We start from the raw sequence: 22,219 nt of genomic DNA, 5'->3' as shown, positions 1-22,219 counted from the left end.
GCATGTATCTGACTCATACATTGCTCGCTTTCCAGACATTTCTACATTACTGCATGTACTTTATATGCACTTTCTGACAAGTTGTGGTGCACCTGAGCACTGTATACAATAATTTCATTATTATTATTATAGTATTTTGAAAGAAATATGCTTACAAAAGGTTTAAATAAGTGTGTGGTTTGTGTTTGATTTGTTCATTTTTGTGCTTTGAGAACAATTTTTTTTGTTTTTTGTTTTCTTATTTAGGACATAAATTATCATACACTCAGTCTGATGTCCCTATCAATGGCTGGAGCTTCGAATGTCGAGTTTATGCTGAGGTATGTTCTCATATTTGTTCACACACATTCAGTGTATATTTCAACAGATGAACTCAGAAGAATCAAGCACCTGAGCACTCCTTACTCTTTTTACTCTTTTACTTGTTTCAGTCATTTAACTGCGGCCATGCTGGAGCACCGCTTTTACTCGAGCAACTCGACCCCGGGACTTATTCTTTTGTAAGCCCAGTACTTATTCTATCAGTCTCTTTTGCCGAACCGCTAAGTAACGAGGACATAAGCACACCAGCATCGGTTGTCAAGCAATGCTAGGGGGACAAACACAGACACACAAACACACACACACGCATATATATATATATATACATATATACGACAGGCTTCTTTCAGTTTCCATCCACCAAATCCACTCACAAGGCTTTGGTCGGCCTGAAGCTATAGTAGAAGACACTTGCCCAAGGTGCCACGCAGTGGGACTGAACCCAGAACCATGTGGTTGGTAAACAGGCTACTTACCACACAGCCACTCTTGCACCTATATATACAATAATTTCAGTATTATTATTATAACAGCTGTTCAGTTATTTGGTGTGTTTGTGTGAGTGTGTGTGTTTGTATGTGTTATCAAGGACTTAGAAATTTCTGCTTTGATGTCTGATTGCACAGTTAGCCTGCCGGGGTAGGTTAGACTCCAAGGCATTGATGAAGGAAACTAACCCAGAGAATTGACAACTCCAAAGCTTGAAGTATGTTGTTCATTGAGTTTGTGGCAAATATTTGCATCAACTTTCTTCCAGCAGCATTTCCAGAAATTGTGCTACTATGAAATGCTACTAAACATTGGAGAATGCCCAGGAAAAAAAAAATCTTCCCTTTGTAGACATAACTGAGAAACCAGTTATAATAATAATAATAATTGTGTACAGTGCTCAGGTGCACTACAACTCATCTAAAGTGTATATATAATCAGGTGTAGTTTCGGCGGATTTCGGAAAGCATGAGGGCCTTAAAGGATGCAGTGTCATGGCAGTCAACAACTGACGCAGGCAGTTTATTCCATGCTTCAGCAACTCTGAGCGTGAAAAAATGTTTCCGAAAGTCATGGGAGCTGTGTTGTTTTCTGACTTTGTAGGCATGTCCACGTGTGTTAGACACATGGAGAGTTGACAGCAGTATGATAGATAAAGCAATTAATACTATAAAAACAGGAGAGCACCTAGTACATTAGGAATCCCTACTGAAATGCTTAAAATAGCTGGCAGAGTAAGATAAGGCCTTGTCACCCATATAGTCAGCCAAGTTGTACAGGGAGGTGTCGTACCCAATGACTGGTGTTGCAGTATTATATTGTAAATGCAGAATATTGTATATGAATGACACTGCTTGTATGGCTGTGACAGTCATTTACAACTGTGACACAATATCAAGTCAAACATAGACATACCTACACTCCCACTCTCTCCCTGTCTCTCTCTCCCCCGTCTCTCTCTCTCCCCCGTCTCTCGCTCTCCCCCGTCTCTCTCTCTCCCCCGTCTCTCTCTCTCCCCGTCTCTCTCTCTCCCCGTCTCTCTCTCTCTCCCTCTCGCTCGTCTCTCTCTCCGTCTCTCTCCCCGTATCTCTCTCTCCCCGTCTCTCTCTCCCCTCTCTCTCCCCGTCTCTCTATCTGCCCCGTCTCTCTCTCTGCCCCGTCTCTCTCTCTGCCCCGTCTCTCTCTCTGCCCCGTCTCTCTGCCCGTCGCTCTCTCTGCCCCGTCTCTCTCCCGCCTCTATCTCTCTGCCCCGTCTCTCTCTCTCTGCCCCGTCTTCTCTCTCCCCGTCTCTCTCTCTGCTCGTCACTCTCTCCCCCGTCACTCTCTCCCCCCGTCACTCTCTCCCCGTCCCTCTCCCCGTCACTCTCTCCCCGTCACTCTCTCCCCGTCACTCTCTCCCCGTCACTCTTCCCTGTCTCTCTCTCTCCCCGTCTCTCGCTCTCTCCCCGTCTCTCGCTCTCTCCCCGTCTCTCGCTCTCTCCCTGTCTCTCGCTCTCTCCCCGCTCTCTCTCTCTCCCCCCGTCTCTCTCTCTCCCCCGCTCTCTCTCCCCCGTCTCTCTCTCCCCGTCTCTCTCTCTCCCCCGTCTCTCTCTCTCTCCCCGTCTCTCTCCCCGTCTCTCTCTCCCCATCTCTCTCTCTCATTTTCTCTCTCACATACACACACATGATAGGTTTCTTTCAGTTTTCTATTTAGCCAATCCATTCATAAGGGTTTGGTTGGCCCAGGGTTGTAGAAAAAAAAAAAAAAACACTTTTTCCAAGGTGCCATGCAGTGATACTGAACCTGAAACTATGTAGTTGGAAAGCAAACTACTTTACCACAGCCCACACCTGCATCAGCAATAAGACAAGAAATCTATTATAATGACATGTAATAAGTGACCTTCATGCATTTACATGTTTCTTTCACTTATTCAGGATTCCCAAGTCTATATTTTTATACTTTCCCCAGATTGGTTTACTTTCACTTTCAATCCCGCAGTTACAAGTACTTAAAACCAAAGCTCACCCTTGATTGTATTAAAAGAGCCATGCTTATTTAGCTATCAATTTTCACAAGTGCAAACCCTGTGAGTCAGGTTGGCTGTTCCAGCACATTTCCCTTTGCTATCCTCTGGTACAACACCTTTCCTGTTTTGTCTGCTGGAACCAAGGGGTAGTCAGAATCACAAGTAATTGTATGTTCCACTCCTTAATGTAAAGTTACTCTGTATAAATTGCAAGTCCTTGACCAATTTTGGGAATTAACCTCAGTATTTGACCGGTACTGATTTTATTAATCCCGGAGGGTTGAAAGGTAAAGCTAATTCTGATTCCATTTGAATTAAATATGAGGGACAAAGTAAACATTGTTCTATATACTCTTTTACTTGTTTCAGTCATTTGACTGTGGCCATGCTGGAGCACCACCTTTTAGTCGAGCAAATCGCCCCCAGGCTTTGTAAACCTAGTACTTATTCCATCGGTCTCTTTTGCCGAACTGCTAAGTTACGGGGATGTAAACACACCAGCATCGGTTGGGGGGACAAACACAGACACATAAACATACACTCATACACATACATATATATATATATATGTATATATGTATATACGAGGGGCTTCTTTCAGTTTCTGTCTACCAAATCCACTCACTAGGCTTTGGTCGGCCCGAGGCTATAGTAGAAGATACTTGCCCAAGATGCCACGCAGTGGGACTGAACCTGGAACCATGTGCTTTGTAAGCAAGGTACTTACCACACAGCCACTCTTACACCTATATATTGAAGATTGTTTTATTTTTAAACACTTAGTTTTAACAATGCATTTCTGTTTCTATTTAAGGACCCTTTTAAAAACTTTGGTATGCCCTCCATTGGTCGTCTTTCCAAGTACATTGAACCTCTTCATATACCACAAGTAAGTTTGATGCATTACTTCTCAGTCATCATCACCATTGTTTTAATGTTTAACTTTTCATGTTTGCATGAAGTTGTTGGTGTATGTGGGAGATTTGAAATAAGGACACCTACCTTCTCTTCGTCGACGCAGACCTCTCCAGCGGTAACGAACCCTTCCATGTGGCCCGACCCGAATGCTAAAAATAGCAGCTGCTTTTCCCCTACCTTGACAAAGCGCTCACACGTCCAACTCTGTCAGCTACCCTGATCTAAAAAGGCCCAATGCTCCCCTGCCTGCGTGTGTGTCATTCCTGCCCCTTCCTCTTCTGGTCAGCCCCAAGTTCCGGTCAGCTTCCCAGCTGCTGACGTCATCCCACAGAAGTAGATGGAATTCATTGAGGTAGATTTTCTGCAGTTGGATGCCCTTCCTGTTGCCCAACCCTCACCTGTTTCCAAAAAAGGTAATGTTTCCCTATGGCCAGATATTTCCATGGAAAATATGAACAACACCACTTGTGTGATGGTTATACTCATTTACAACTATTGCATGTCTCTAAACTAGGAGACACCAACATGCATATACACATGCGTGCATGCACACATACATGCATACATCATATGTATACACATGCAAACGCACTCACATGCATGCATATATGCAAACATACATACATACACACACTCACTCACAACACACACATAGACATAAGCACATGTATTATGTGCTTCCTTCAGTTCCCATTTATTAAATTCATTTGCAAAGCTTTGGTCAGTATGGAACTATAGTTGAAGACACTTGTCCAAGTGGGACTGAATCTGAAACAACATGATGGTGAAGCAAGCTTCTTAACCAGACCGCCATGCTTACATTTATTTCTCTCCCATATTTCATTTTCAGGTTACCTGACTGATTTGATATAAATTATATTTCTTGTCCTGCCTTACATATATTTCAGGTACGATGCGACAGTGGCATTATGGAAGGTAGTGAGATCAGTATTTACTATGATCCCATGATCTGCAAGGTGAGGCCAGTTTATTTACAGTTCACAGCTTTCTCTTAATCTGTACTCTAGTAATGTTAGACACATTAGAATGCTTCTAGGTTAGCTTGCCTGAGAAAAGAAAAGATGGAATAGTCACAACTTCAAGATTTTAGTCGTAGGTCAAATTAAGAATGTGACCAAGGACTAAACAGCAATAACAGTTTACAGGAATTGAGCCAACGAAGAAAGCCTTTTACATTGTTTTGCAACCTTCATGAAATAGCAGCCAATACACCCCTCACTCTGTTGCACTATCTTGTGTAAAGTAATACTGGATAATGTTAAGGTGGCGAGCTGGCAGAAACGTTAGCATGCCAGGCAAAATGCTTAGCGGTATTTTGTTTGGTGACGAACTGGCAGAAATGTTAGCACGCCGGGTGAAATGCTTTGTGGTATTTCGTCCGCCATTGCATTTTGAGTTCAAATTCCGCCGAGGTTGACTTTGCCTTTCATCCTTTCGGGGTCGATAAATTAAGTACCAGTTACGCACTGGGGTCGATGTAATCGACTTAATCCATTTGTCTGTCCTTATTTGTCCCATCTGTGTTTAGCCCCTTGGTAGTAAAGAAATAGGTATTTCGTCTGCCGCTACATTCTGAGTTCAAATTCAGCCGAAGTCAACTTTTCCTTTCATCCTTTCGGGGTCAATGAATTAAGTACCAGTTGTGTACTGGGGTCAAGCTGATCGACTGGCCCCCTCTCCCAAGGTTCTTAAAGAAGAAAAGAATACTGGATAATGTAGTATCTGGATAATGTGCTGTGCCTGAAAATAGATGATGATGGCCATAACTGGAATGTTTTGATCACGTTTCTTTGCAGAGTCAACCAACATGGTGTGAAAAATGAAAATATATTAGGGGTTGCAGTGGTTTTTATGGTAGTGTTGACTGTTGTGGCAGTGGTTATTAGTGTGGAAATGTGATAGTGGTAGGGTTGTAATGGTTGATGTAATGGTGGTGTGTTAGAGAAAAACCTAATGAAGATAAAAAAAAAAGTATTTGTAGTTAAATAATAGACCTTGTCTTGTTTCGTATGTTAGGAGCTTCAGACACTGGGCCCTCACTGAGAAAATGACAAGGGATCGGGAATTGTCGGGATTTGCTGTATTTGAGATGTGTCAAGCTAAGGTAAAATCGTGGTCATCCATACATACAAGCTTGTTCTTTGCAGGGGTCAGTGCCACGTAAAATGCGCTTGTGCCCATGCCACATATGCACTGTTTTTCTCAAGAGCTCAGGTGGAGGGTAAAATTAGACACAGGGGCCCAGATCTGAGAAGGTTATGGTATGGCCCATATATGAAAATGCATGCATTTGTATATTTGTGTGTGTGTGATAAATGCATGGCATGTATGTATAATGCATCGGCTTGTTTATGTATCCATAAATTCCCTCGTATTTACTCATGGTCAGACAGATATTTAATTATGAACGTTTTGTTTTCAAGCTTGTAACCTATGGTAATTCTCGGGAAGAAGCCCGAGAACAGATGATTCAGGCTTTAGATGCTTATGTAATTAAAGGTACGTCTAACAGTTTGTTTCCTTTGCTTGGTTTATATAGTTTGTTTCTCACAATATCTTCATATTCTAACCTGAAAATGTCTAGTTTTACCATATATGGCCTAACAGCCTGGAACAGCATTAAGATGTTATACCATAAATATTAGGTGAGCTTACATTGCCCTTAGATTGATATCAGAGCTGAAGTACTCTGAGGGGATATATTAGCATTTTTTCTGTTTGTGATCTCTCTATCAAGTGATGTTCTGAGGAAATAATCCAATCTAAATAGCCTCAGTTTCATACTCATGAATAGAAGAACAATCAAATATTCAGCTCAAAAAATAACTAATGTAGATTATGCTGATGATTTAGCTTTGCTCTCTAACACAATATCAAACTCCACCCAATTAAGCTTAGCTGCATATGATGTTAGATTGCTTGTTAATCCTAGTAAAACCAAACTCATTGCTCACAAACAAGGATCCATCATCAGCATCAGTGGAGACCCTATGACTTAAGTTGATTATTTCATGTACCTCAGCTCAGTGATAGTCCAAACTGAAAAGGATGTAAAACCTTGGACAGCGAAAGCATAGCTGTCTCTAAGCAAACTGGATGTTGTCTGGAAATCAAATCTGTCACACAATTTTAAGAAGAATTTTTTCTATGCAACAATAGTCAGTCCTTTTATAGGGAGCAACACCCTGGACGTTTACCAAAAGACTTGAATCCAAGCACGAAGGAACTTGCACCCAAATATTAACAGCAATCTTAAATCATGGAGAACTTATCCCACTACAAAACGGGTGTGTGGAGATCTGCCCGTTTCTAACACTGTAAGGGAAAGGCATTTATGCTTAGAGGGACATTGCTGGCAAGCTAAACTAGAGTTGACAAGTGACTTACTGCTATGGCCGTACTCGAGCTGGTCGTCTGAATACAACCTATGTAGATCAACTCACCAGAAACACTGGATGCTTCCCTGAAGATTTCTCTCAATTAATGCAGGACCAATGTGGATGGCGTGTGCAGCAAGCTCAACTAGATGAGGATAGATTGCCTTATGTTCATATGCTGGATTTAATTCATAAGGGGAAGTAACTCCATGAAGCAAGGATGATGTTCCTAATGCTCCATAGGCACAGGCATGATTGTGTGGTTAAGAAGTTTGCTTCCCAACCATATGGATTTGGGTTCAACCCCACTGCGTGGCACTTTGGGGACCAAGTATCTTCTGCTACAACCCCTGGCCAGCCATTGCCTTGTTTGTAGATTTTGTAGATAGAAGCCTGTTGTGTGTGTGTGCCTTTATCTTTGTGTTGGTTTGTTTACGTCCCTGTAACCTAGCAGTTCGGCAAAAGAGGCCAATAGGATAAGAATCAGGCTTAAAATCAAATATTGGAATTGATTTTTTTGACAAAACTCTTCAAGACAGTGCGCCATGCCAGCATAGATGCAGTTCAGTGAGTGATACAAATGAAAGTTAATCATTAATCACTGTGATTGATGTAATTGACTAAAACTGTCAAAGGTCGCAGTACTTTGAGACTAAAACCAGTAGAAGAGTATAATACATTTATAACTAATAAGAAAACCATCCGAACGTGGCCATTGCCAGCGCCGCCCCAACTGGCCCTCGTGCCGGTGGCACGTAAAAAGCACCATCCGATCGTGGCCGTTTGCCAGCCTCGTCTGGCACCTGTGCCGGTGGCTCATAAAAAGCACCCACTACACTCATGGAGTGGTTGGCGTTAGGAAGGACATCCAGCCGTAGAAACACTGCCAGATCAGACTGGGCCTGGTGCAGCCTTCTGGCTTCCCAGACCCCAGTTGAACCATCCAACCCATGCCAGTTTGATGCTAAACGATGATGATGAACTAACATGATGTACCATATGCATTGCACAATGTACACACTGTATTATATATGGCCACTTATATAAGTTAGGAAAGTTTGTTGCATTGAATTCTGTGTGAATCCTGTTTTGTGTAGGATGTTAAGGCACCAAAAAGAATTTCTATTCTACATAGGCGCAGGAGTGGCTGTATGGTTAGTAGCTTGCTTACCAACCATATGGTTCCGGGTTCATTCCCACTGTGTGGCACATTGAGCAAGTGTCTTCTACTATAGCCTCGGGCCGACCAAAGCCTTGTGAGTGGATTTGGTAAACGGAAACTGAAAGAAGCCTGTCGTATATATATATATATATATATATAATATATATATATATATACAAATTGAGATAGGGGTTGTAAATGCAACCCTCCTCTCCATTTTCTTATCTTGTATATGTATATATATATATATATATATATATATATATATATATATATATGTGCGTTTGTGTCTGTGTTTGTCCCCCCAACTTCGCTTGACAACCGAAGGTGGTGTATTTACGTCCCCGTAACTTAGCGGTTCGGCAAAAGAGCCCGATAGAATAAGTACTAGGCTTACAAAGAATAAGTCCTGGGGGTCGATTTGCCCGACTAAAGGCGGTGCTCCAGCATGGCCACAGTCAAATGACTGAAACAAGTAAATGAGAGAGTAAAGAGAGTATAGCTATTGACTGATTTGTTCTAGTTCAGTATGAATTGTAAACATGAAATACGTGTAGAGGTCGCCTATAAAAAAAAAAGAATAAATGCAGATATATTTTAAAAATAACAATATTTTAATCTTTTTGTTAACTACCCATAAATCTTTATGCAGTCCGTATATTTGGGTGTCATTTAAAGGGAGATAACTGCATAATTTACCTATTTACTTTTCAATGCATTTTAATCTCTCTCTCTCTCCTATCCGCCATCCCTTTCTGTCTCTTTCCATGTGGCCTCTGCCAAAACAGTAACACTTTATCAGCCCATTTAAAATATTATACGTTATATGCATAAGTACATTATACGTGGTACATTATATGTTATGAAACTATAGCTATCTTTGAAAGTGTTAACTTAAGAAAAAAAAAAATACCACCGTCATTAAAATTTCATTTTTCCATGCTTGCATGGGTTGGATGGATTTTGTGGAGACAGATTTTCTATGGCCAGACATTTTCTTGTATAATATTGGAAGCAAATGACACTTTTGTGTGGTAGTGACACTTATTGACAACCACCATGTATTGTCAGGACAAAGAGACACACACACGCACACACATACAGGTACATGCATACATGTATGTGTATGTCTATGTGTATATATACACATGCACATGTGTGCACACACACACACACAAAAGGCTTCTTTCAGTTTCCAGCAAGTCCAAGCACAAGCATTTGGTTGGCCCAGGCCTATAGTTGAAGACACTTGTTGAAGGTGCCACGCAGTAGGACTGAACTAAAAGCCATATGATTGGGACGCAAACTTCTCAAACCACACAGCAATACTTGTGCCTAACATCTCGTGCATTGGAGATATTGTCTAGGCAGGTTTTTATAACAAGCATAGTATCTGCAAGCAATCTTCTGGCTCTGAGCTCATGGCCTGTATAAGTTACATATCAGGACAAATCAGAACAAGAGAAATGAGAAATCATGAGAAAAAAAACAAGAGAAAGGTGGATGCAAAATGCAGAAAAAGAAAGGAAAAAAAGAAGTTATGTCCCCTTCGACCATAAAGTCATAAAGCTATTTGATGTAGAATTAACTGAAGGGGTCTAAAGTTTGCGATACAATTGCTCAATTCAGAGAGTGGTGTTCTCCAACTTGCCAAAAGAAACTTGTCCAGGTTTTTTGGTAAATTGAAGTACACCACACTTTGTAAAGTGGTTGTTGTCAGGGGAAGCACCCAGCCATAGAAGCCTCACCAAAGCAGACAGAACTCAACGCAGCTCTCTAGGTAGTCAAATCTTGTTGAACCATCCAATCCATGCTAGTATGGAACACAAATGTTAAATGATGATGATGACAAAACCTTAGAGGTTGTTGAGGCAGTAAGGTATGATTTCAAGGAGAAGTGACTGCTGTTTCTAGCATTTTGAGAAACTACTTAGCTGTACCCTTACTGGATGGTTTTTCTTTTATCTTTTTATACAGAATTTTTGTTGGTGGAATATTTCCTTTGTTGTTGTTGAAAAAAGTTTGTGTTGGTATAATTTCAGGTGTAGCCCATAATATCCCTCTTCTTAGGGATATTCTGACTGAATCTAAATTTGTGGCTGGAGACCTGACAACTGATTATTTAATGCAGACATATCCGGAGGGATTCTTGGGTAAGGATCTTTTCAAATATATTTGTTCTTTTAAACTAACATTGTAAATTCCTTTTTGGCTATCCAACTAGAGGGTTAATAATAGCTCCCTGTTAACTGTGTTATAGAATGTCTATGGCCAAGACATCTAGCTGCCATTAACCCAGTTTTCTAGCTGTAAGGAACTACTCTGTAGTATAATTCATCTGTACTGTGTCCATGACCAAGACCCTGAACTAGTTTACCTAGCTTTAAGTAAGTACCACAATATGTTACACTTCTCTGCACTGTGTCCATAACCAAGCAATTTAACTGTCTCTTTATTGTGTCCATGGCTAAGACACTTAACTGTTAACAAGCCAGTCTACTTAGCTGTAAGTACCACAGTATAGAGTTCAGTTTTGTGATTAAAATTGAAGTACTTAACAATAGACAGTCCAGTCCTGTAAGTTGGTACTACAATGTAGTATTGTTCACTATACTGTGTTCATGACCAAGACACTTAGCCATTACTAGCTCAGTCTATCTTGATCTGAGTAGGTACCGGAGGAAGTGAAGTTTACTCTAGGTTATGATGCTGAAGTGAACTACTTCTGTAGGTAGTGCCTGGTGTAAAGTGAACTATACCAAACTAATTTGTCCCCCAGATATATACACTGAAGTCTTCACTGAAGTCCCTACAATGCAGATATGGGTGCAGATGTGGCTGTGTAGTTAAGAAGTTTGCTTTGTAATTATTTAGTGTTAGCTTTGATCAAGTTTGTGGTATGTTGGGCTAGTATCTTCAGTCATAGCTTCAAGTCAAGCAAAGTATTATGTGTGAAATTTTTAGATGTAAACTGGACAGAGATCTCAGATTTACATAAAATACTTCGCTTCTAGTTAAAGCTATTTTTGCCAGTTATGACTCTCTGTAATACTATTTAATTACTGTTGATTACAGGCAAAGAGCTATCAGCTGGTGAAGTGTCTGAGCTAGCTTCCATAGCCAGTGTTCTCTATGCTAAAGCTGAGCTAAAATCTTGGGCTATCTCCAATCAAAATGTGTAAGTAAAATATTTGTTGTCACTACCAATTCTTTAAATTATTATAGCGATGAATTATATATTTTTTGAATTCATGTGAAATATCCATGCGAGGTCGTTGCCAGTGCCGCTGGACTGGCTCCTGTGCAGGTGGCACGTAAAAAGCACCATTTTTGTGTGGCTGTTGCCAGTACCACCAAACTGGCCCTTGTGCTGGTGGCACGTAAAAGCACCCACTACACTCTCGGAGTGGTTGGCATTAGGAAGGGCATCCAGCTGTAGAAACTCTGCCAGATCAGATTGGAGTCTTGTTCGCCAGACCTCAGTCAAATCATCCAACCCATGCTAGCATGGAAAGCGGACGTTAAATGATGATGATGATGATGATGTCCTATAGGAGTCAACTTCATCCTGCCAAAGTTAGGGATTAGTGAAATAAAATGCCAATCAGATACTGGGGTTGATATTAGTTTCATCCTTGTATATGTGAGTCTTCTGCTTATGTTAAAAAACAATATCAATTTAACAAGTTAGCAACATTCATTAAAGAGCTTAATATAACATGTAATATTGTAACCTTATAAAAATCAATACTGTTTGGAGCTGCCAATATTCTGCAAAATAGACTCTTTACTTGAGGGGCTTCCACCATAAAGAGCACCCAGTACCTTCTGTAAAGTGGTTGGCGTAAGGAAGGGCATCCAACCAACAGTTAATAAGAGCTGTCTTGGACTGAGTGATTCCATCATCCCATGCCAGCATGGAAAACATAAGACAACGATGCTGATGGTTACGATGTTTAACCTTTCTTTTACCTCAATTAATTCAATGGTTTCATTTTGTAGTTCAGTCGATGAAACCCCTTGCAGTTGGTCTCTTGTGGTAAAATTAGGAGAAGATTCTATAAAGGCGGATGTCACTCACTTTCCACTTTTAAGACAGTATCAAGTAAGTAATGACATATCACCTTATCTGTCTCTTTCTTGCTCTCTCTCCCTGTTCACGTTCGCTTTCATCTTTGTTTCCTTATTTCTTGTAGGTGACTGTAAACAACCACACTGCTACCATTCCTGATGAATTCACCTTGTCACAGCCTAGAATCACAGCCAACATCAACGGCAAGACACACACTGTACAGGTAAAAAAAGAAAGAATTGTTATATTTAATACTAGCAGTATCGCCCAGCGTTGCTCGGGTTTGTAAGGGAAATAACTATATAAGCATTTTTAGAGAGTTACTTCCCTTATAGATGCCAATTTGGGCTTTCTTAGCCATTTCTGTTTTGATGTCTTCAAGCCATGAAGTCGTTGTTCTAAAAGAACGCTGGTCTCCTTGATAACGCTTTACGACGTTGATTTCCTTACACTCCCTTCCCCACAGCTTCACGAGGGAGGGAAGAAGGGGGAGAAGCAAACAGGTGCAGGTGTGACCATGGACGCCAACTCCGCTGCCATTGACACACGAAAAATTATGCATTAAAATGGAATAAAAAATGATGTTAAATTATTTTTTAAATCGTAGACTCATCGTAGACGCGCGCTAATACTCAGACGTGCTCGATATGAATCACGACTATAAGATACCCGAATTTGGTTAAACTGCACCGCAAAATGTGGGAGTAGTTAGGAATCTAAATCGAAGAGGACAGACACTCACACAACTACAGTTTTATATATATAGATTTAATGGCTAAAGCTTATTACTTGAATTTAGAGAAATGGAGTCATTGATTTAATTGAGGGACAAGTCAGCGCTGTCATCTACTCAATGGTTTATAGATTCAGGTTTTGTTTGAAACCATCCAACCCATGCCAGCATGGACAACGGATGTTAAATGGTGATAATGATGATGACTCTGTTTCTACTCTTTTGAATTTGGCAGCTGTCTAACAGTCTCAGCATGATCTCTCATAATCTCTTGCTGCATTTTTCTAATCTTGTGGTTTTGCGTTCAGTCACCCTTGGGCAAGGGTCTTTCATGGATCTGGGACAACCAAAGACTTGTGAGTGGATTTGGTTGATGGAAACTGAAGTTTTGTTTTCCATTTTGCTGTAGTTGATTGTAATTAATCCATTTCTTAATTCAATGAGTTACTTGTCGTAATCAGTGACATCCATTAATAGCTGATCGATATTATCCAATCCAACTCTGCTGGTAGTCCTCACATGATGAGTTGAACACAGTTCTTGCTACTGCTACAACTGTTTAACTTGAGGTTAGTTCTGATTCAGAAAACCTTTTAATGATATCAATCCAAGCTATCACTGTAGAATTTGAGACTGGCTATCCATGGGAACTTCTATATGTTGATGATCTAGTCTTCGTAGCTATATATCTATATAATATATATATATTTCATCATCATCATCGTTTAACGTCTGTTTTCCATGCTAGCATGGGTTGGACAGTTCGACCGGGGTCTGGGAAGCCAGGAGGCTGCAACAGGCTCCAGTCTGATCTGGCAGTGTTTCTACAGCTGGATGCCCTTCCTAACACCAACCACTCCGTGAGTGTAGTGCATGCTTTTTACGTGCCACCGGCATGGGCCAGAGGAGCCTGGCAACGGCCACGATCGGTTGGCACTTTTTACATGCCTCCAGCACAGGCATCACAGCTACAATTTCCATTTGATTTTTATTTTGATGTTGGTGTACTTGACTCAATAGGTCTCCTCAAGCACAGCAAGTCGCCCTACGATCCAATGTAAGCACAGCAGGTTATCCTATGGTCCAATGTACTTTTGAATGGACTGGGGCTGGTAATGCAAAACTGGTGTACCATACAGCCGTGAACTTTGCCCAGGCTATTCTTATTCTAGCCGCTACACTCTGAGCAACCACCCCACTACAGACTTGGTCACCTAGGTAGCAGAAGCTATTAATTACCTCTAGTTTCTCCCCTGACATGTGATGGAATCTGTTTTCTGTACATCGTCAGTGCTTATTGCCCCTATGCATCTGCCACACACAAATACAATTTTTTCGGTTATCTTTCCTTTGATATTGCTGTACCTCTTATGTGTCCATAGCTTATAATGGTGCATTGTATGGAGTTTCTACCCATCCCTTTTCTACCTGAAGGGGTTTGTGATTTGACTGCCTTCCTACTTACTAAGACTTTGGCTCTTGCTAGGTTAATCCTAAGGCCCTTCAATTCTAGACCTTGCTTCCACACCATAAATTTTCTCTAGTTCTGGCAGTGACTCGGTTATTAGAGCAAGGTCATTAGCATAGAGGAGCTCCCAGGAGCAGCCTGTTTTGAATTCTTCTTGTTGACTGGAGGGCTATAATGAATAAGAGGGTGCTGAGGACTGATCCTTGGTGAACCCCTACTTCCACTCAGAGTTCTTCACTATACTTGTTGCCAACCCTCACCTTACTGACAGCGTCACTGTACAGGGCTTGTACAGCTCTTACCAACCACTCGTCTATCCCCCAGTTTCCGCATTGATCACCCGATAAGTGATTGGGGCATCCTGGTAAAGGCTTTCTCTAAATCAACAAAAGCCAAGTACAGAGGTTTATCTTTGGCTAGATATTTCTCCTGCAGTTGCCTTACCAGAAATATAGCTGCAGTGGTTCTTCTGCCTGGCACAAAACCAAACTGCATTTCATCTAGGCTAACTCTTTCCCTAATTGGGCTATGACCCTCTCTGTAACTTTCATCACCTGATCCAGTAATTTGATTCCCTGTAGTTATTTCTATCTAAAGCATCACCTTTACCCTTATAGCAGTTGTCTATGGTGCTGCTATACCAGTCATTGGGTATGACTCCATGAACTACCTGATTTACGAGGCGGGTGACAAGACCCGATATCTTAAGCATATCAGCAGTGATTCCTGATGGGTCAGGTACTTTCCCTGTTTTCATATCCTTACTTGTTTTATCGACCAGGGTACTGTCGATTCAGGTAGCTGGTCCCTCAGTTGGGTCAACCTTGGCAGACTCTTCTCCCATTCATTCACCACATTCAGCAGTCTTTTATAATGGCATCTCCAAGCCTCTTTCTTTGCAGAAAGGGCACCATCATCCATGCAGACACATTTCTCTCTTATGACATCACGGTTTTCTTTCACACACTGTCTTGCAATCCAAAATACTTCAGTTCTTTGGTCCTCATGTTGTTGAACATTGGCAAACTTCTTTTCTGCTACTTCCTTGGCTATATATACCTGTCTCCTAGCTTCCCTTTTGGCTATCTGATGCAAGTATATCTATATATATATATAAGTTCAGCAAAATTTAGATTCAGATGAATATGGTACTTAAGTTAAAGGCACCAAAATTTTGTATGGTATTATCCATATAAATCAAATGGGGTGATTATAATCAAAATAAGCAACAAGGATATCCAAGGTAGAGTAGTACAATTGTTTCGTGCTCCTTCATTTTATTAAACCCTGTAAGTATTACATCAGTTTTAAAATGTGGAGCAATCTTCAGCCACATATAGAATTTTTCAATTAAACGGACAATGCACATTCTTATACTTATTTCATTTGGCAAATGAAACAATTGTACTACTCTACCTTGGATATACTTGTTGCTTATTTTTATTGTAATCACCCCATTTGATTTATATGGATAATACCATACAAAATTCTGGTGCCTTTAAGTACCATATTCATCTGAATCTAAATTTTGCTGAACTTATATATGTAGATTTTTCCAGCCATAGAAACCATGCTAAATCAGATTGGAATCTGGTGCAGCCCTCCAGCTTACTAGTTTTAGTCAAGTCATCTAACCCATGCAAGCATAGAAAGGAGATGCTAAATGGTGATGATGAATATATGACTTCCAGTCACCAATAGTTTATTAATCATCCGTATGCTTTGACATTTCTGTTAATATGTAATATTGACCTTTTTACAGGAGCATAATTTTGACCTTTCATGTCCTTGGTTTTTATCTCCGTTGATATTTCTTCAATGCCTTTCCATTGTCATTATTACTGTGTCAATAATCCATTACTTACTTGTTTTCCAGTTGATTTCACGAGAACCTTCAGGAGCAATGAAAATACAATTATATGGAACTGTGGTAAGTTTTTGCTTGGCATATTTCTGCCACTCATTTGGCTACTGTTTATATCGATTTTTAAATCGTTTGTATCTATGAGTTATCTTTGGCTACTGTCTATATTGTGCCTTAGTAGTTATTTCCACCAGTTGCCATTGGTTACCATTCATATACAGTTTTGATAAAATAGTTCTCTCCACAATTGTCCACTGGTAACCATTTCTATATTATCTCTATGCTTTGACATTTTCCTCAACATGTAATACTGACTTTTTTAATGGATCATAGATAGAATAGTTTTCTTTACCAGTTGCTATTAGTTATCACTTATATTGTTTGGTAGAGTAGCCATGTACTAGGGTTAGTATAACCGACTGGTCTCTCCTTCTTCCTATATTTGTGACCTTGGGTCTTTGTTAGCAATCAATTATATTCATTTTACATTTTTAAAAATTTGTAACTATCCATTAAATGACAACATATTGTTTTGCTGGTAGTTATTTTATTGATACCTACACTTACTGGTGGGGTGGGGTGGCAGGGTTGGATCCAAAATAATTCCAGTTAGAGTTCAACCTCAATTTTCGCACAAGGCCAGCAATTCTAGGGGAGGGATAATTTGATTACATTGAGCCCAGTGTTCAAATGGTGCTTATTTTGTCAACCCCAAAAGGATAAAAGGCAAAATCAACCTTAGCAGAGTTTGAACTCAGAATATAAAGCTTGAAAATGTGCTGCTAAACATTTTGTCTGACATTCTAATGAGTCTGCCAATCTGCCACCTTAATCATCATCATCATCATCATCATCATCATTTAGTGTCCGCTTTCCATGCTGGCATGGGTTGGACAGTTCAACTGGGGTCTGGGAAGCCAGAAGGCTGCACCAGGCCCAGTCTGATCTGGCAATGTTTCTATGGCTGGATGCCCTTAAAGGCACAAGGTCTGAAATTTGTGGGGGAAGGGACTAATTGATTACATCAGCCCTAGTGTTTCACCAGTATTTAATTTATTGAAAGGAAGAAAGGCAAAGTTGACCTTGGCAGAATTTGAACCTAGAATATAAAGATAGATGAAATACCGCCAATCATTTCACCTGGCATGCTAACGATTCTGCCAGCTTACCTCCTTAATAATAATAATAATAATAATAATCCTTTCTACTAAAGGCACGAGGCCTGAAATTTGGCAGAAGGAGGCTAGTCAATTACATTAACCCCAGTGTTTCACTGCTACTTTATTTATCAACCCCAAAAAGTTGAAAGGCAGAATTTGAACAGAATGTAGCAACAGTTGTCGGATTAGCGAAACAATTATGAGAATGGCACCAAGGGACAAGCCAGCTTTTCTGGGAATTACTGGGCACATCAGCTAGTAATAATAATAATAATAATGAATTCTCATTTACAGGAATATTAAGTTAGAGGTATTTAATTCCCCTCACACACCATATCATGCTTTTATGTTCACTTTTCTCATGTTGGCATGGATTAGATGAGATCTTGAGGCAGTATTCTATAACCAGATGCCTTCCTGATACCAACTCATGTTTTCAAATAAGGTATTTCATTCCACTGGTTCTTGCATGCTAAACAGCTTCAACAATGGTAACATGTGGATGGACACACACACACATACACATATATATGCAGATGTGGCTGTGTGCTTGAAAAGTTCCTGATTCAGTCTTTCTGCCCACTGTGTGTCATCCTAGGCAAGTGTCTTCCACTATAACCCTGCCTAGGCCGACCAAAGCCTTGTGAATAGATCTAGTAGACCTAACCTGAAAGAAGCCTGTCATGTGTGTGTTTGTGTCTGTTTGTTTTGACATGCATGGTAGTTGTAAATGAGTGCCTTGCAGGGCATAGCAAATCAGCCTCAACAAATTTTGTCTGAAGCATGAAAGCATGGAATAGCAGACATTAAAATGATGGTGATAATACACACAAATATCCAGGCGGCGAGCTGGCAGAAACATTAGCACGCCAGTCGAAATGCGTAGCCGTATTTCGTCTGCAGCTACGTTCTGAGTTCAAATTCCGCCGAGGTCGACTTTGCCTTTCATCCTTTCGGGGTCGATAAATTAAGTACCAGTTACGCACTGGGGTTGATATAATTGACTTAATCCGTTTGTCTGTCCTTGTTTGTCCCCTCTGTGTTTAGTCCCTTGTGGGTAATAAAGAAACAAATATCCACAAATTATACTCTACATAACTAAAAGTTTAGTTACTAAAAGTCTTGGACTCAGTACTTGTCCCCAAGATATCATAGACTAAGATGAATCTGTGATCCTATAATTGTAAAATGGACTTCTTAACCACTTGATCTTGCCTACATTCACATTTATGTGTGTGTATTTATTATATATGTCACCTTGTAAGTAATTACACCTGTAATGTCTACCAATACATTCTCCAGACTTGCTGAGAGATAGCACTAGCTGCTTTTGTACCCTGTGGTAGATGTGTCCACTGTAATAATCCATGCGGAGTACTAACAGTCATTATTTCCTGGACTTCATTGGATATTTCAATTTCATGGTATGCGGTAACCGAATCAACTTATGGTAATATTTATCCCCACTTAAACATGTGTGAAATACTTCATAGCTTCCTACTTGTGTAATACCATCTCAACACTAGGTGTAGGATAAGAATCAGAGCAATATTGGGATTCGATCCTATCTTATAATCAACACATATACATAAATCACCATTGGGTTTACAAACTACAACCATCAGAGAAACCCGCTTACTTTCTCCTGTTTCAGCTTTCTTTAATAAGTCGTTAACTATCATTTTCTTTAATTTGGCTACAACTAAAGTATAAATGTAGATAGGAAGTTGTCGAGATTTAATTTAATTTTTATATTGGCTTTATAACCTTAAAGACACCCAAATTTTTTGCAGATGGATAAGTGTTGTAGCATCACTCCTCAAAACATCTGCTCCAATCAGACCATTCCTCTGAAAGGATTCTGCAACAGTGACATTGACTTAATCTTCCATAGTTTCAAATTTTAACCCTTTCGTTACTGTATTTATTTTGAGATGCTCTGTGTTTTTTTCAATTAATTTAAAATATAACAAAGAATTTAGTAAAACAACTTAGTAATCATTCAGCTAGTGTTAGGAACATAAATTGTGACTAAGGTTTGGAGGAAGATTTTAATTCAAAACTTATGAAAACAAGATATTTGTACTCAGAACCAGAGCCAGTTTCAGCCAGGTTGGTAATGAAAGGGTTAAAGTACCTTCAAACTGTCTCATTAATTTAATTACTTAGGTGTCAAACTGTTTGAGGCAAGCATGACGTGGTTTCAATTTTGGAAATTTTAGTTCTATCCAGGAATTTTGTGGTATAATTGTTAGATCATTGCTGGGGTCTATTTGCATTAACACTTTGATGTTGTTGATCTTAATCCAAATCAAATAATTCACATTACTGTCTCCATTGCTGAAGACATTACCAGATTCTTGGTCACATAATTTACATCAGCATCAACTTCATGTACATTATCAGAAGATTTTCTTATGGACCAAGAAACTAACTGAAAGTGGTTCTTCTTACATACACCACAGGTTTTTGCAAAAGCAGGACATCTGTCCTCATGTGTATGATCTCAAAACTTGCAGGTTACCTTCTTTTGATGATTCTTAGCTACATGTGAGACAGTAATTTCTTTTATGGTACCATTATTATCACTAATTGGCCGATACAACATTATTTGCTGAAATTACAATATTTTAGACCACTGACAGGGATTTGTTCATTAGTCAGTTGCATTTATATAAGGTCATCCTCTGTAGCTGTCCTTCTGCCCCCAAGGTGTCAAATTCATAAAAACTGGGTACCTTCTTTTAATCTTTTATACCACTTTTGAGTAGGTTCTCATGACATAGGGAAACACACATAGCACACACATGTAAGTATATCTACTGTAAATCCTTGAGTATAATCCGCATTTTTTTCCCAAAATTTAAAGGTCAAAATCTCTAGTGCGTACTATATACAAGGTTAAAAATGAAAAATATTTTCTAAGCAATGCCCGAGTCTATATTTGCTGTCCGGCAATGTTTATTCAGAAGCATTTTGTGATTTCTGGCACGAAAATACATTAAGCTAAGCCTGATAGCAATAAAGTCATAAAAGAATCATCCATAACTTGCAGTAAGCAACATTTATTAAAATAAAAGTATTCCGAACACAGAATAACATGTAACAAAAACAATTTGCAAACATATTTACATTCCCATATAACAGTTAAAAACATCACCATTATTATATTAAGCATGCATGGAAGTGTTTGTTCAACTAGGTGCTGCTGGCTTAATTACGCACAACTCAAGTTAGAGAAGGAGTGCGTATTATACACAAGGTTTAGGTTTTTCAGAGGTACAGCCCCCTAAAAATCCCCTGCATATTATACTCAAGGGCGGACTATACTCGAGGATTTACGGTATATGTATAACAAGCTTCTTTAGTTTTTGTGTATCAAACCTACTCAGAAGGATTTGACTGAAATAACAACTATATCTCCCTCGATTTACATACCGCTGTCTTAACCTAACCATAAAGAGATGGGAGAAAATGCCTTTCATTGGGACTGACATGTCATTAAATATGCCAAGAAAATGTGCCTTGAAAGTGTTATTAGTGTAGTATTTAACTTTTGACCAGTTACAGGTTGCTTACTTTCAAATCTGTTTCTTGACCTTAGATATGAGATTATTTACTAATGATACTCTAATGTATCTAGAAAACAGTTGTTTAGCTTATCTCAGGTCAATGAGGTATCTCAGTAACCAAAGATAAACTGAAACTGTACCTTGTTAAGTGCACTGATAGTAGTATTAGTGTGAATGGTAGTCTTAGTACAAATGCTACTCTTTTTATCAAGGTGGAGTATTTAATTTTCATATATCAATAATTTCCATTGATCAATGTAATAAAACTCTTAATGAGTTTGTTTAGTAACTATACAATTCCAGGTGCACTAATATACATTTAGTAATTGTGTTGTCACACCTGTGACTTGCTATCACCATCACCACCACCCACTTTTCATTTATGTTTATTCCTATTAAAAGGAAACATACTCGACCCTTTTGTTTTAGCTAATTGTTTAGAAGCTGAATATTAATTTATGTCAATACGTGAGCCTGGAGTGGGGAGTCAGTCTTTGTAGACCTCCTCTATTACAACTGTAGGTGTTGGATACTTCCCATAGATCCTCTCCAAGAGATTCTTCCTCATTGAGGTTGAACATATTCTGCTAACAAGCAAAGAATGCACTCTTACTGGCAGATTGCTTTCAAGAAGCCATCTCAAGCTTCCATTTCTCTAATTCTTACACCTAGATGCATGCAAAGGCAGAATCCACTCTGTAAAACACTCCACAGACTAATACCAGTTGTCATGTTTTCTACAGAAGTGGGGAAGCAAATGGTTAGACTTGTGTATTACTCTTTTACTCTTTCTCTTTTACTTGTTTCAGTCATTTGACTGTGGCCATGCTGGAGCACTGCTTTTAGTCGAGCAAATCGACCCCAGGACTTATTTTTTGTAAGCCTAGTACTTATTCTATCGGTTTCTTTTGCCGAGCCACTAAGTTACGGGGACATAAACACACCAGCATCGGTTGTCAAGCGATGTTGGGGTGACAAACACAGACACACAAACATATATGCACACATACATATATATATATATATACACAACAGGCTTCTTTCAGTTTCTGT

The 22,219-nt window shown here is 39.6% G+C and overlaps 1 protein-coding gene across 1 annotated transcript in view; it reads left to right on the top strand.

Annotated features, from left to right (window-relative positions):
* Positions 1 to 22,219, top strand: part of LOC115216640 (propionyl-CoA carboxylase alpha chain, mitochondrial) — a 77,630-nt gene that overhangs the window by 39,546 nt on the left and 15,865 nt on the right. Inside the window, exons 12-20 of the mRNA XM_029786126.2 lie at positions 247 to 320; positions 3,634 to 3,708; positions 4,646 to 4,714; positions 6,182 to 6,257; positions 10,340 to 10,450; positions 11,373 to 11,475; positions 12,300 to 12,402; positions 12,494 to 12,592; positions 16,447 to 16,500. Coding sequence (XP_029641986.1) covers positions 247 to 320; positions 3,634 to 3,708; positions 4,646 to 4,714; positions 6,182 to 6,257; positions 10,340 to 10,450; positions 11,373 to 11,475; positions 12,300 to 12,402; positions 12,494 to 12,592; positions 16,447 to 16,500 — 764 coding nt within the window. The remainder of the gene's footprint in view (positions 1 to 246; positions 321 to 3,633; positions 3,709 to 4,645; positions 4,715 to 6,181; positions 6,258 to 10,339; positions 10,451 to 11,372; positions 11,476 to 12,299; positions 12,403 to 12,493; positions 12,593 to 16,446; positions 16,501 to 22,219) is intronic.

This window comes from Octopus sinensis, linkage group LG10, assembly GCF_006345805.1.
Source record: "Octopus sinensis linkage group LG10, ASM634580v1, whole genome shotgun sequence".
Lineage (NCBI taxonomy): Eukaryota > Metazoa > Mollusca > Cephalopoda > Octopoda > Octopodidae > Octopus > Octopus sinensis.
This window is presented reverse-complemented; position numbering and strand designations above follow the sequence as displayed.